Here is a 16439-nt window from a genome sequence, read left to right as displayed (position 1 = left end):
TGGCGTGAACAGGGAAGACGCAGCTTGCAGTGAGCCGAGATTGCGCCACTGTACTCCAGCCTGGGCGACAGAGCAAGACTTCATCCCCCCCGCCAAAAAAAGTAAAGTAATATAACCACTTTGGAAAATTATTTGAGTACTTAAAAAATTAAATGTACAATTGCCATATGATCTGGTAATTTGACTCTTAGGTAAATATTGAATGGAATGGAAAGGAAGGGAAGCCAAGACCAGGGATGTTCATAGGAGCATTATAGCCATATGAAGACAGGCAAATGGATAAGCAATTGATATATCTACAATAGAATTTTCAGCAATAAAGGGAAATGAACTATTGATACATGCAGCAATGTGTATAAATATCAGCAGTAAAGAAGTTGGACACAAAAGAGAACTGTTGATTTCAATATAAAATTTGAGAAAAGGCCGATCTATAGGGATAGAAATCTATAGGGATAGATCAGTGGTTGCCTAGGTCTGTGTGTATGTGTGTGTGTGCATGCACATGTGGTGGTGGGGATTGACGGGTAAAGTAGGTATGAGGGAACTTTCTGGGGTGATGGAAATGTTCTATTTCTTGACTGTGATGGTAGTTAAAGAGATGTTTACATTTGTGAAAGTTCATTAGAAAAATAAAAAGATTTTCATCTGGTGAGGCAGATTCTCCAACAAGTTTTATATTTTGCGAATGGATTCCTTTTTAAAGTTGTCAAATTACCCGTTATTGGCTTTATGTTTTTTTGTTTTGTTTTGGTTTGGTTTTTGTACCAATTTTTATTTTTAAATGAAAAAAGTATTTTGATGTTTCTTAGTTATCAGGATCATTGTAAAAAACAATAAACTCAGACATACTGAGAAAATGAAAGTCCATCTTTTGTCTGCTCACCTCTCACCAGGTTAATAATTTGAGGTGTATTTTTTTCCAGACTTTTAAATGTATATGTAAAATAAATATATAAGTGGAATGAGACAACAGTACTATTCTATGGCTGATTTTCCTCCTCCTTCCACCCCCACTTGTTTGTATCATGAATATTTTTCCAAGCTAGTATATAGCTCTAACTGCCTTAATTGTTTAATGGATGCTGAATAGTTTCTCATTGTATGGATGTTTGTTAGTATGGGTGTATGTTTTCTATCTCTCTTTTTTTTGGCATTATGAACATCTAGCTTAGGAGACTTGTCTTAAAACTGGGTTTGCGTAGCAAGTGCATCATTATTTATTCTAGTGATGTATTTATTTGGAGTGGTTTCTGGGGTTAAAACATGGAGAGGTAGGGGAGATGAGTCCTCCCTAAAGCCTGCCAAATGGTATTTTTCAGTTTTGATAAGATTTTTGAAGGTGATCTTACTCTACCGCAAAAGAGAAAATGTGGAACAAATTTATGTACTTTTAACGTACTCCTGAATTTTATTATCTTTCTATATATTCCTAAAGTACATTGAGAAAAGGGTTACAATACCACCGCTTTCAGTCATTTCATTGTACTTGTCTTTGGAAACTACTGATACCTGGAGAGCAATGACTGAGTGCATATAAAAGCACTTTCTAGGTAAACATTGCAGCATTGCACTTGTCTTGCCTCTTTAAACTAAGAATCTCTCTCCTTAAATGGAAGTTTCTGAGATCACTGTTAGTACTTAGAGTAGGGTTGCCAGATAAAATACAGGATGTCCAGTTAAATTTGAATTTCAAATAAACAACAAATGACTTTTTACTTTAAGTATGTCCCAAATATTGCATGGGACATTCTTACAGTTATTATTCAGTGTTTTTCTGAAATTCAAATTTAACTGTGTTTCCTGTATTTTTTTTTATTTGCACCCTGGCTTGTAGGGAATTAGCTTGTGCCAAGATCCATGGTGACCTGAGCAACGTAATGCTAAGTAAAATAACCTTTTACATGTGTTATTTTTACTATTTTATTTTTAAGCAAAGACTCCTGGTTTCTTCTCTCCTATCCCCTTTTCTCCCATAAAAATAGCTACTCTTCTACACAGTACAAGGCAATAATTATCTGAATAGCTGCATGCAGTGTCCTCTGGTCTCTATCATTTGGCAGAAAAAAGGCTCATGAGGTTACTTGCCTCCATAGATGAGCAAATGTTGAACTTATATATACCTGTTAATATTAAGATTTGTTGACTTTATTATTCTTTGAGTCAAGCTACAAATATCTCTATTTAAATGCCACTTAAGCATGTGTTATTGAGGAGGATATAAAAATTGACTACGATATAACTCTTGCTCTCAAATATCCTAATAGCCAGTCAAGGAGTTGTATCTGTAAATAATTATAATATGGGACAATGAACAGTGGTAATATTACGCAAACAACTTGTTCTATAAATACGTAGGATAGAAAAATTAATTCAGATTGGAGGATTATAGAAGATTCCCTGGCACTTGATGAAAAGCCTTTAGTAGATGAAAAGGATTTGGACAGATGTGAAGGCTACAAAATAACATGAACAAAAGTCATGGAAATGTTCACATTTAGGAATTAGAAGCAATGCCACTAATCAATTTATGTTAAGTAATGTAGGGAAATAAGGTAGAAAGGTGGTATATTAGTTTCCTGGGGTTGCTGTAAGAAAGTACTGGTTGCTTAAACAACAGAAATTTATTGTGTTACAGTTCTGGAGGCCAGAATTTAGGAATCAAGGTGTTGATAGAGTTTTTGTTGTTGTTGTTGTTGTTTCTTTTTTTTTTTTGAGGGCTACGAGGGAGAATCTCTTTAATGCCTCTCTCCTAGCTTCTGGTAGCCTCAGGCATTCCTTGCCTTGTAGATGATGTTCTCCTTGGGTCTTTCCATCCTTTTCCTTCTCATTTGTGTCTCTCAGAGTCCAAATTTCCCTTTTTTGTAAGGACATAGTCAAATTGGGTTGGGGCTCACCTTAATTATCTTGTCTTAACTTGATCATCTGCAAAGACCTTATTTCCAGTAAGGTCACATTCACAGAAACTAGGGGTTAAAACTTCATCTTTTTGGGGGACACAATTCAGCGCATGACAGGTGGGTTGGGGTTATATTTCAAAGAGTGTTAAAGCCATTGTTTAATATGTCAAAGTTTCCTTTTAGACAAATGGGGAGTCATTAAAGCTTTTTATGCAAGGAAGTAACACAAACAGTTCTGATTGTGATGTGAAAAGGTGCCCTCTAAAGTTGAGGACAAATAGTAGATTTGAAAACGATTTCTATTGTTAAAATATAATATCAGCTATCACTAATTGAATAACTTACCCTGTGCTGTGTACTTATACTATGCTAAGAACTTTGTGCGTGTAAAGTCATGGGACTTTAAAGGGTAGAAATATTATAATCTCTTTTCTAAATATGAAGAAACCAAGATTTAAAGAACACAGAGTGGGGAAACAGAGAGATGTAGATAATTTGTGCCATTTAGATATGTTAAGCTTGAAGTGTTGGCTGAGTATTCCTGTAATGATGTTAAAGTTGGTAGTTTAAAATTTGGTTTTGGAATTCAGAAGATGAGTCAGAGTAGAGGACAAATACTTAGTCATTATCAGCGTAGAGGTGCTTTTGAAACCATAAGAATGGGTGGGCTTACTTGAGAAGGTAGTATAGAGACACTGAAGATAGAACCTCACTAAGTTGGCTAGACTTGAGTCTATGGAGATGAAAGAAGAGGCAGAGGACACTCTTGAAAATAGAGTGGTAGGCCAGGTGCGGTGGCTCATGCCTGTAATCCCAGCACTTTGGGAGGCTGAGGAGGGTGGATCACCTGAGGTCGGGAGTTTGAGACTAGCCTGACCAACATGGAGAAACCCTGTCTCTACTGAAAATACAAAATTAGCTGGGCAGGGTGGCACATGCCTGTAATCCCAGCTACTCAGGAGGCTGAAGCTGAGAATCACTTGAAACCGGGAGACGGAGGTTGCGATGAGTCGAGATCGTGCCATTGCACTCCAGCCTGGGCAACAAGAGTGAAACTCCATCTCAAAAAAAAAAAAAGAAAGTAGAGTGATAGAGAAAGTTGGAAGAATGAATTTTTTAAATGAGGGTGATAATAAATGTGTGAGTCTGCGGCGAGGCAACAGAGATTGAAAACTGAAATGGAATTTGGTTGTTATTAACATTTTGAGGCTGGTTGTGGTAGCCCATGCTTGTAATACCAGTGCTTTGGGAGGCTGAGGCGGGCAGATTGCTTGAGTCCAGGAGTTCGAGACCAGCCTGGGCAACATGGTGAAACCCTGTCTCTACCAAAAATAAAAAAATTAGCCGGGCGTGGTGGCACACGCCTGTAGTCCCAGTACTCAGGAGGCTGAGGTGGGAGGATGGTTTGAGCCTGGGAGGCAGAGGTTGCAGTGAGCCATGATTGTGCCACTGCGCTCCAGCCTGGGCGACAGAGCTAGACCCTGTCTCAAAAAGAAAAAGCAAAAAAAAAATTTTTAGAGAATAGGCCAGGCGCAATGGCTCACGCCTGTAATCCCAGCACTTTGAGAGGCCAAGGCGGGTAGATCACAAGGTCAGGAGAGCGAGACCATCCTGGCTAACACGGTGAAACCCTGTCTCTACTAAAAAATACAAAAAATTGAGCCAGGAGAATGGTGTAAACCCGGGAGGCGGAGTTTGCAGTGAGCCGACATCGTGCCACTGCACTCCAGCCTGGGTGATACAGCGAGACTCCGTCTCAAAAAAAAAAAAAAAAGAGAATAGCTTCAGTGAGGTGGTGGAACATAGATTACAACATATATATAGATGAGTCAAGGAGTTAGACTATTTTTTTGAGAAATGTATAGAAGTATGTGTCTCAATCGATCAGTTAAAGTTCAGTTAAAGAACTTCTTTAATTGGACTTGTTGCCTTTTAACTTCAATTAAAGATCAGTTAAAAGTTCAGTTAAAATAAATGAGAGTTTAATTTTTTTCTTTTTTTTAAAATTTTTGAGACGTTCTCAGTTGCTGGGCTGGAGTGCAAAGGCATGATCATGGCTTACTGCAGTCTCAACCGCCTGGGTTCAAGCAATCCTCTTGCCTCAGCCTCCCAAGTAGCTAGGACTATGAGCAAGAGCCACAACGCCCGGCTGTTAATTTATTTTTTATTTTTTGTAGAGACAGAGTCTCCCTATGTTGCCCAGGCTGGTCTTGAACTCTTGGGCTCAAGCAGTCCTCCTGCCTTGGCTCCCAAAGTTTTGGGATTACAGGTGTGAGCCACTGAACCCAGCCTGAATTTTTTTTTTTTTTGGAGACTGAGTCTCATTCTGTCAGCCAGGCTGGAATGCAGGGGCATGATCCTGTCTCACTGCAACCTCTGCCTTCCGGGTTCAAGCAATTATCATGCCTCAGCCTCCTCAGTAGCTGGGATTACAGGCACATGCAACTATGCCTGGCTGATTTTTGTATTTTTAGTAGAGACGGGGTTTTACCGTGTTGGCCAGGCTGGTCTCGAACACCTGATCTCAGGTGACCTGCCCACCTCGGCCTCCCAAAGTGTTGGGATTACAGGCGTGAGCCCTGAATTTTTTAATGCAAAATGATTTTAGCTTTTTTATGGTCAAAGAGAAGGAACCATTGAAATATTAAAACCCGGCTGGGTGCTGTTTCCAGAGGTGCTGTTGTTTGGACTTAAGTATTATAATTTCTTTACTTCTCTTTATAGTTTTGCCACCTATGAAAATAGCCCTAAACAATATTTTATTTTGAAAAAATAGTTTACCAAGCTAATTGAGTTAGGAAAGGACAATATTATCATAAATAGATGAAGGCTTCCAGGAGAAGATAGCTGAATAGTCTAGTGTCAGGTTCACTGAGTGTCATGAGCTTGTCTTCAGGTAATCAGTGAGCAATGCCATGAGTTTTTAGAAATGTAAGGCACATCCTGCTCTGGTATCTGGCAGTGCTACAGTATGGTATGGACTGGGTATTGCATATTTGTTCAGCAGGTGTATGGTCACATGAAGAGTGCTGTTTTGTATCTTTTATTTCTAAGCCCATGGTAATCTTCCTCCAGCATGTTGTAGATCAAAGCAGAACACATCTGCGGGGTGAAATGTGTTCTTAGCTGATCCAGGCAGCAGGGCAGGTGGAGTGAGTAGGTGCATCAAGGCAAGCCAGATATCAATAAAAATCTAGAACGGACATCTGGGCATTCTGTCCTTAAGAACAATGTCAATGGTTATCTTAGTGATGACAGATTCATCATGCTGTCTCAGGAGTCACGCTGCTACATTCTGGACTGGTTGCCCTTTAAATCTTGTGCATAGCTAGCATCCTGGAATCTCTCTTCACAGTCTTCCTGAAGATTCCCATTGTTTATCTCCTATGTTGATCTCTTGTATCCTGTATTTGCAATAGTTATCTTTTTAAAAAAATTCACTCTCTTATTGATGGGATACATTTTCCAGTATCTTGTTGAGAAAGGATGCATGAAAGGTAAATGTTTGAGATCTTTCATGTCTGAGAAGATATCTTTATTCTGCTTCTATAAGATGATTTGACTGGGTGAAGAATCCTAGATTGGAAATAATTTTTCTTCATAATTTTGAAGAAATTGTTCAACTGTCATCTTCCTTCTAGTATGACTGTTGAGAAAACTGAAGTCGATGTCCTGATTCTCTATAGTAATCTGTGTTTTTTTTTTCTAGAAGCTTGTAGAATCTTTTCTGTTCCCAATATGAGGATGTTTCACAGTGATATGCCTCAGTGTATGTGTTCCTTAATTTTTTTGCACTAGACACTTCGGTGGGTCCTTTCAAATGGGTAGCTTATATCCTTCAGTCTTAGAAAATTTTATTGATTTACTTCTTTCTTGTTGATTTCTTTCCAAACCTTTTTTTCCCCTTTTTATTTCTTGTTTTTTCCTTATGATTTATTTTTTTGGAACTCTGTTACTCAGATAGTGGACCTCCTGGAATGGTTGGTCATCTAATATTGCTATCTTTTCTCTCATGTTTTCTATTGCTTTATCTTTTTTTCTCTGGTGCCTGGAGATTGCCTTAATTTTATCTTCCAATCCTTTATTCATTTCAGCTATTGTATCTTTAATTTCCAAGAATTCTTTGACTTGTATTTTAAAATGTTCTTTACTGAATTGTGATCTGTTCTTACTTTATAGTATCTTCTCTCTGTGTGGAATATGAGTATGTATATGTACATTCTGTGTTAGAGGCTTTTCCTTGGATGCTCAGTAATATTTGGCTGTTTGCTCATGATTAAAAGTGATGGATTAAAAAGCTAGTTGGAAACTCCATTTTGGGTAGAGTATGATGCTAGCAGCTGTGCCTATTATGCCTCAAAGATGCTGCTGTTGTTCCCTCTCTGGAAAGTAGCCCATCTCCTGCCGGGGTGGAGGAGGTCTGGTTGCTTAGCATCACGAAGGAGAGAGAAGGTCGAGGAATCAAAGTGCGTGTAATTGGTGTTGCTTTCTGTAGATTCTCCACTGTACAGTGTGTTGTTTCTCAGATTTTTTTTTTTTTTTTCTGCCAGACTGATTTGGCTTTGCTGGGTCTGCTAACCTACTCAATACTCATCCAGACACTTTCAGTCTTACAAGATTTTGTTGTTCTTATCTCTTCTTGTTTGTTGCTCTCACCTCTTGTCCTTGTGGGTTTAGGTATAAAATAGTCTTTTACTGTTGTTTTAGTCGGTTTTCATGATTAAGTGAAATTATATGCATGTTTTTAATCTGTCAACTTAATCCTAAAGCACAGATTATTTAAAATGTTTAATTCTATGTCTTACCTCTTGAAACTTGAAAGGATTATTAAAGTTAGCCCTTTTCATCTCTTGTTTTGGTTTTTACATTCATATTTATAATATTTGAAACTCATTATGTGGACTGCTCGAGACTGTATTAGTTCAAGGATTTATAAGTGAATCCAGAATTTGTAAATACAAAGGTTGATTGTTTTTTAAATTTGCTCTTATAGGAAAGTGAAAAGGTTTCTGAATATCCAGCAGTGATTGTGGAGCCAGTTCCAAGTGCCAGATTAGAGCAGGGCTATGCAGCCCAGGTTCTGGTTTATGATGATGAGACTTATATGATGCAAGATGTGGCAGAAGAACAAGAAGTTGAGACCGAGAATGTGGAAACAGGTAGACATCTCATAAAATGTTCATTATTTATAACTTTCTCATTTTGTAAGCTTCAACAATAATATTGCCAGATGAAAAATATACTGAAAAACCTTTTTAATGCTATTTAGTATAGCTTGGAAACCAGTGAAACATCTATGTTTGAGGGAATGTGTATAGATATAAAAGTTGTACAGTATAATTCTGTGAGGTGTAGCAGTCTTATATCATGGACCCTATGCACAAAATTATAGCTTCACATAATGATAAAGTTATTTTATTATTTTTTTTCTGAGAGTGTAAATACTAGCTGTTATTTATACAAGTCAATAGGCTAGTATTATGAGGACAACTTTTTAAATTAAAAAAATAAATATGGTATTTTATCATTCTCTAATTGATTATAAGTTTCTTTGAGTTAATATTGATGGAGAAATATGATTTCTTTTCATTAATATCAGCATCTTTGTAGTGTTCTATCAGTTTCCTCTTTCCTTTTTGTCTTCTTAGAGATCTTAGTATTTCAGTCTATTTCTGGTGCGATAGCTTATGTTTAACTGGAGATTAGTATCTATAATTCTTGGAGGAATCTTTTAGTTTTTGCCACTGATTATGAAGAAAATAGAGTATTTTATCAGAAGGACCGTAGTCACTCTTGTATAATAATAAACCTGCAAATGTATCCTTAGCTGTTAATGGAGAAAAAGAATCATTATACTTGTTGTTTAATCCTAGTAAAAATTCTCTACTATTTAGATACATTTTTATAAATGTAGGAAACTTTCATGATTAAAATTTTGAGTATGTGATGTATTTCTGCTTATGAGGTCCAGTGGTACCCCTTAGGGCTACTAGCCTCTTCCAGCTTAAAACTGTTCTGCCTCTAATTGTAGTTTTTGTGGAGCTAAGGGATTGAAAGTTACCTTGCTTTTCAGAGCACTGATGATTGCAGTGCCAGCAAACAAACCCCAGGTGTAGTGGAAACTTCATTTATCAAAATAGGTAGCCAAGCTGGGTGTGGTGATGTGCACCTGTACTCCCAGCTACTTGGAGACTGAGGCAGGTGGCTCACTCAAGGTCAGGAGCTCAAGTTCAGCCTGGGCAACATAGCAAGACCCCATTTCGAAACAAATAAAAGACCAGGCATCCAAGCACTTCATATGGGCTTCGTGACTGTAGTCTGGAGTGGTATCTGATTTACAGTACATAATACCTATCTTTTTATGAAAATTTGGAGAATTTTCCAGTCTGAAGCTAGAAGTATAGTGGCAGAGATGAATTTTCTTCTTGAGGAAAAGGATAGGTAGAACAGTTAAAAGTATTTTGTAGGATGATGTTTTGGATTATATATTGTAACTGATTTTATTACAATAGCATAACTAAACAGAACACTAATAGCAGAAGAAAAAAAGTATGGTAGCTTAAGTTAAATGGAAAAAAAAGTAGAACCTGTTTGAAATTTCTGGATGATGTTTTGGTCAAAAAATAAGGAAAACTATGATTTTGGTAGCAAATTGGAAACTTTAAAAAAGATCAAAACTATAGCACCAAATTTGCGTAAGTTAGTAAATTAGGATGTTTATCATATTAAAATACCAAAGCAGATTGGCTGAATCTTATTATTGGTATAATTGACTGTAAATGTTTTATTAATTTAGATTAATTCAGGTAAAACCAATTCAGAATAGGAAGCGAATGTAATCTACTTAAGGGATTTTATTTTCTCAGTCTTCTTAAGCTCTCAGGGTAATGATGTCATTGGCTGGGCAGAGATAATAGTGATTATGAAAAGGAGGATATAGGAAGTCTAGATAAAATAACAGTTACTTTTGTGATATGTTTTTTTTTGTAAGTGGTTTTTGAATATTTGATAATAATTTTAAAATTTACTTCAACACAAAAAGAAAATGTAAGCAGATTACTGATATCATTCTGAAATGGTATTAAAGCACCTCAGAAGTTCATTGTGCATGTTCCATCCTGGCTCATGGATTTTTTTTTCTTTTTTTTTTGAGACGTGGTCTTGCTCTGTTGCCAGGCTGGAGTGCAGTGGCGCAATCTCGGCTCAGTTTAACCCCCACCTGCCGGGTTCAAATGATTCTCCTGCCTCAGCCTCCCCAGTAGCTGAGACTACAGGCACACGCCACGATGCCCAGCTAATTTTTGTATTTTTTAGTAGAGATGGAGTTTCACCATGTTGGCCAGGATGGTCTCGATCTCTTGACTTCGTGATCTGCCCGCCTCGGCCTTTCAAAGTGCTGGGATTATAGGCACAAGCCACTGTGCCCAGCCTGGCTCATGAATTTTAATGTAACTTTATAAAGATTGTTAATATTCATAGATTAGTTTTCAAATCAACTAATCTGAACTTAACATTCTTTCTATTAAGAAATCAGGCTGAGCCTGGTGGCTCACGCCTGTAATCTCACCACTTTGGGAGGCTGAGGCGGGTGGATCACGAAGTCAGGAGATCGAGACCATCCTGCTAACATGGCGAAACCCCATCTCCACTAAAAATACAAAAAATTAGCTGGGCGTGGTGGCATGTGCCTGTAGTCCCAGATACTTGGGAGGCTAAGGCAGGAGACTCGCTTGAACCCAGAAGGTGGAGGTTGCGGTAAACCAAGATAGTGCCACTGCACTCCAGCCTGGGCGACACAGTGAGACTCTATCTCCAAAAACAAACAAACAAGAAAACTAAAAAAAGAATCAAATGCATTTTTAAATGAGTTAAAATCTGATAAAGTTTTCATTCTTCTGACATCTAGGGCGTATACAAATCAATAAAGGTTGGTATGCATATTTCCTTTTAGGTAGTGAATTAGGATTAGGTTCATTTCTTATAAAATTGAAACTCAGATTACAGATACATGTAGGTTTTAAAGAAGAAGCTGACTGGGAAGAAAAGGAATACTTATAAGATGGCAGATTTGATTTGGCGAATTGGGGGAATTGAGATCTCTATAGAATACTTCCCTGTGTATGTCTAGGAAAACTTCATGGAATGCTCCTATATTATAATTTAGATTATGTCAGTGTAAAAAATGTTATAATTATATTTATTGGCTTGTTCTGACAGTTCTCTGCATGTTCTCATTGAAGTGTTTTTTCCCTTTTATTCCTAAATACCCATATGTATGTGTCCATATCATAAACAGTGTTCTATTGTCATTTGGGTTGGAGTACTAAAATCATATTATGATTTTCATGTAGCCATCTTTATTATTTTGTATATAAAAGAATTTCTCATTTTGTTAGTAGTGATTATGGGCTGTTTCTCCTTTTTGTAGACTAACAGTCTACATTTCCCTCATAGAGCTTATGTGTAACACTAATGTTCTCTTAAATTGTATAGGAGAGGCCAGGCGCTGTGGCTCACGCCTGTAATCCCAGCACTTTGGGAGGCCGAGGTGGGCAGATCATGAGGTCAGGAGATCGAGACCATCCTGGCTAACATGGTGAAACCCCGTCTCTACTAAAAATACAAAAAATTAGCCGGGCGTGGTGGTAGTCCCAGCTACTTGGGAGGCTGAGGCAGGAGAATGGTGTGAACCCGGGAGGCGGAGCTTGCACTGAGCCGAGATCACGCCACTGCACTCCAGCCTGGGTGACAGAGCGAGACTCCGTCTCAAAAAAAAAAAAAAAAAAAATTGTATAGGAGAAACCAAATATATTTTGAAACTTTAAAAATAGGCATATTCCTCTAAACATATAGTAAATTGATTGTGATAACAATTGCAGATTAGTAATGATAAAGAGACTTTGAAGAAGAGTGATGAAATATAAGTGAAGGATGGTCTTGATTCTGGCAGGTATAAAATATATTCCCAGTGGCTGCAGACTCCATCAGTTCTAGGGGCCTGCTGGATAGATTGGTATGGTGAATAAGGGGAGGGAAGGAGTTTTTTGGATTCCCTGCAGGAGTTTGTAAGTGTTGATAGAAATCAGTTGATAGAAATCTTCTAAGAACGGACTAGGCTGGGCATGGTGGCTCATGCCTGTAATCCCAGCACTTTCGGAGGCTGAGGCGGGTGAATCACGAGGTCAGGAGTTCAAGACCAGCCTCATCAACATGGTAAAACCCTATCTCTACTACAAATACAAAAAATTAGCTGGGCGTGGTGGCACACGCCTGTAATCCCAGGCACTCAGGAGGCTGAGGCAGGAGAATTGCTTGAACCCGGGAGACAGAGGCAGTGAGATGAGATCGCACCACTGCATTACAGTGCACACAGCGAGACTCCATCTCAAAAAAAAAAAAAAAAAAAAAAAGACTGGACTAAGGTGACTGAGCTGTTTAGGATTTACCCCTTCATTTTTCACCTTAACAAATACTTGTTACTCTATTTATCTCCTTAACTTTCCAGTTTAGTTTGTGAGAGCAGGTTATGTCTGCATTTGTTATGTGCAAGGTACTGTTTTCAGCATGTTTCTTTTCAGGGGTGATTTAGTTGTGGAGATAAAAATCTATGTTATATTTAAAATACAAAACAGTCAAGAGTCAAATGAGCGTTGTTTACAAATTCAAAGGAATTTTCAGAAGAGGAAAGTTCAATTTACAGGATTAGGGAATTTTTTAGAGAAAGTAAAGGACACATGATAGGATTTAGGTGGACAAATAGGAGGTAGGTGAAATGCACTGTAAACTGAGGGAAATATAATTAATAAATGAGTAGACTATTGAAATTAAATGCTTGTTCAGAAGATCTTGAGTAAATAAGACATTGGCATGAGATTTCAATAAGAGCTATGACTAGATCGTGAATTAAATCTCAACAGTAATTAGGCATATAAGGAAGCAGAAAGACTTGGAAGGTTTTAAGTAGGAAATACTAGGGGGCCAGTACTTTGGGAGGCAGAGGCAGAGGTGGGAGGATCTCTTCAGGCCAGGAATTCAAGACGAGCCTGGACAACACAGTGAGACTCCATCTCTTAAAAAAAAGTTTAAAAAGTGGCCAGGTATGGTGGCGTGCACCTGTAGTCCTGGCTACTTGAGAGACTGAGGCCAGAGAATCCTTTGAGATTTAGGTGTTTGAGGTTACAGTGAGCTATGATCGTAGTACCACTGTGCTCCAGCCTGAGTGGCAGAGTGAGCCATGTCTCTAAAAAGAAAGTACCATGCAATTTTAGTATTTCAGTTGGATATAGGATTAATTGTAGGGGGAAAGATGAGACAGGAAGACTAGCTGTTGTAGTATGAGTTGAAGGATGACTTGAGAAATATTAAAACGAGGTAGTAGCAACAGGAACAGAAAGGGCTTGTATAAACTATACTACTATATATGATCTTACATGACATATAAGGGGGAGAGGCACAGTTAGGTAAAATATTCTGCTTTTTGGCCCTTGGTGATGGTGATAATAGCACATATGATTTGAGGAAGGCAAGATTGTTTGGTGAAGCAGATAAGTTTGGTAATAGTCATGATGATTTTGAGTTGAAGCAGAACATTTAAGGATGAATATTTAGGTATTTAAAGATGCACAAATGTGGTCGAGTGCAGTGGCTCATGCCTGTAATCCCAGCACTTTGGGAGGCCAAAGCAGGCGGATCACTTAAAGTCAGAAGTTTAAGAGCAGCCTGGCCAACATGGTGAAACCCCATCTCTACTAAAAATACAAAAATTAGCTGGGCGTGGTGGTACACACCTGTAATCCCAGCTACTCAGGAGGCTGAGGCAAGAGAATTGCCTGAACTGGGAGGCAGAGGTTGCAGTGAGCTGAGATCATGTCACTGCACTCGAGCCTGGGCGATAGAAACTCCATCTCAAAAACAATCAAACAAAAAAGACGCATAAATGTGTAGTCAAAGTCCCATCACAAAAGAGATGGCATGCTCAAATTAGGATAATTTAAGGAATGTTTTAATAAAGGACTAGTTACAAACAGGCAAATATAAGGTAACCATAAGAGACAGTGCAGTACTGCAGACCAAGCAATAACTGCTGTTTCTGTCCTTTGGCTCATGGGCCAAGGGGAAGGAAGGGTTACCAGAATCCTGAAGAATAGGGCCCTGAACAGGGAGTCACCTTGGGAGATTCTGGAACCTTTGATCAAAGGACACAGCTAGCTGGAGGGCAATGCCTCTTCCAAATAATATCCTGCTAAGGTGCTCCATTGACTAAACCCAGTCTGAAGCCATGAGAGTCCCACTGATGAAGTCAGTCTCCAGGGACAGAGAGCAAGGTGAAGAAGGGTGGAGAATAAATCTGGAGGAGCAAATGGAAGATATCTAGTACAACTGAAGCTTAGTAAAGAAAGGTCAGGGAGAAACTGATTTGGGAATCATCTTCATTTAAAGCTGCGGAAATAAATTAAATTTCCAAGAGGAAACGTATTTCAGAGATTTTTCCCAAGGAAGAAGATACGTAAATTCTATGTTTGTCTCTCTGTGATAGAGAACAAAGGACGTAGAATTAAGGAATTAACCTTAGAGAATGTTTGCATTTTAAAGAGTGCAGAAGAATCAGAGTAGTCAAATATGATAGAAAATCCTGGCCGGGCGCGGTGGTTCACGCCTGTAATCCCAGCACTTTGGGAGGCCGAGACGGGCGGATCACGAGGTCAGGAGATCGAGACCATCCTGGCTAACATGGTGAAACCCCGTCTCTACTAAAAAACACAAAAAACTAGCCGGGCGAGGTGGCGGGCGCCTGTAGTCCCAGCTACTCGGGAGGCTGAGGCCGGAGAATGGCGTGAACCCGGGAGGCGGAGCTTGCAGTGAGCTGAGATCCGGCCACTGCACTCCAGCCTGGGCGACAGAGCGAGACTCTGTCTCAAAAAAAAAAAAAGAAAATCCTGGGTGGACTATTTCTGAGTTTGTTTGTTTTTTCCCTGTAAGTGGCTCTCTTTAGTAGGAAAGGGAAGAGTATTGACTTGGGTTAGTTAGTTCTGATTTAAAATTTCCCCTTTATCACTTACTTGGCAGTATTTAACCTTTTCAGAGTGTTTCACTGTCAGAAAATAGGAATTCAGGGTTGTGAAGATTACATAAAATAAATACATAAAGCACAGTGCTTGTAACAGAGTTTCTTTAATTTCATTAGCACCTTCCCTGTGACTTCAAGTATGGACAGGACTTTTATACATTAGAATGGAATATTGGTTTAACTTTGTTTATGTCTCTTGTGTTTTTCTCCTTCCTTTTGCTTCCACTTTAAAAAAAAACAAAAACAAATGTTTTATACCTTCAGTTTATACTTTTTCCTTGTCATTCCTTCCTTGATTATTGTGCTCTGGCATCTCCATTTATCATTCTACTGAAGCTCTTTATCAGATTTCAGTGACCACTCTTCTGTCAAATTCAGTGACCCATAGAATCATCCAGAAGTAATCCTTCATAATCTTGCCTTCTTATCTGCTGAAACATTGTATTCTCCTAGTTATTTTTCTTACTGACCTTTGTATGGATTGTATTATTTATGCTTCAGAGTGTTTGCTCAAAGACAGTTTCCTTCTATCTATAATGTGCTCAGGTAGGTATTAGCCATCCTTTAAGGCCCAACTACATGAAGATTTCCACAATGATTGTGGTCTACATTAAACATTCCCTTACCTGATCTGTTATACCATCTGGATTTAGGTACTTTCTTGTATTCTTTTATTATTTTTATCTATTATTGCTTATATTATTTTTGTTGTATATACTATACTCCTGTTGTTTTCCCAGTGAGTGTGTAAGCACCTTGAAGACGGAGACCATACTTTTTTCTTTTGTTGAATATACTGTTGAACATATAATAACTAGCTGGAAAATACAAATGGAAACAGATTGAGTTCTGAGTTAGTATTGTAGTATAATCAAGAACCATCTATGTAAAGTCAGACTTAAATTTCATTTTAAAAATCACAGTTGGTGTTCATCATTCTTGCTTATATCTAATAATTTGGATTTTTTTTTTTTTTTTTTGAGGTGGAGTCTCACTGTGTCACCCAGGCTGGAGTGCAGTGGTGTGATCTCGGCTCACTGTAACCTCTGCCCCCTGGGTTCAAGCAATTCTCCTGCCTCAGCCTCCCAAGTGGCTGGGACTACAGGTGTGTGCCACTATGCCCAGATAATTTTTTTATTTTTAGTAGAGACGGGGTTTTACCATGTTGGTTGGCCAGGATGGTCTTGATCTCTTGATCTTGTGATCCGCCCGCCTCGGCCTCCCAAAGTGCTGGGATTACAGCCACCGCGCCCGGCCTTTGAATTTTTTTTTTTTTTTTTGAGACAGAGTCTCGCTCTCTCACCCAAGCTGGAGTGCAGTGGCGCGATCTCTGCTCACTGCAACCTCTGCCTCTTGGGTTCAAGCAATTCTCATGCCTCAGTCTCCTCAGTTGCTGGAATTACAGGCACTCGCCACCATGTCTGGCTAATTTTTGTATTTTTGGTAGAGATGGGGTTTCTCCTTGTTGTACA

At 38.6% G+C, this 16439-nt stretch overlaps 1 protein-coding gene across 28 annotated transcripts in view; it reads left to right on the top strand.

Moving 5' to 3' along the window:
* Positions 1–16439, top strand: part of ELF2 (E74 like ETS transcription factor 2) — a 121675-nt gene that overhangs the window by 52232 nt on the left and 53004 nt on the right. For 22 of the 28 annotated variants that reach the window (XM_074040477.1, XM_065545499.2, XM_074040483.1 and 19 more), the window contains one exon: positions 7894–8059. The exons of 4 other annotated variants lie outside the window; for them this stretch is intronic. In XM_074040477.1, coding sequence (XP_073896578.1) covers positions 8005–8059 — 55 coding nt within the window. In that variant the 5' untranslated portion in view covers positions 7894–8004. Of the gene's footprint in view, positions 1–7893; positions 8060–15950; positions 16073–16439 lie in introns of all 28 variants that reach the window. 2 more of the 28 variants (XM_074040480.1, XM_074040485.1) reach the window with 1 other exon arrangement.

This window comes from Macaca fascicularis, chromosome 5 (assembly GCF_037993035.2).
Source record: "Macaca fascicularis isolate 582-1 chromosome 5, T2T-MFA8v1.1".
NCBI lineage: Eukaryota > Metazoa > Chordata > Mammalia > Primates > Cercopithecidae > Macaca > Macaca fascicularis.
Note: the sequence above shows the minus strand (reverse complement) of the source record. Positions and strands in the feature narration are given on the sequence as shown.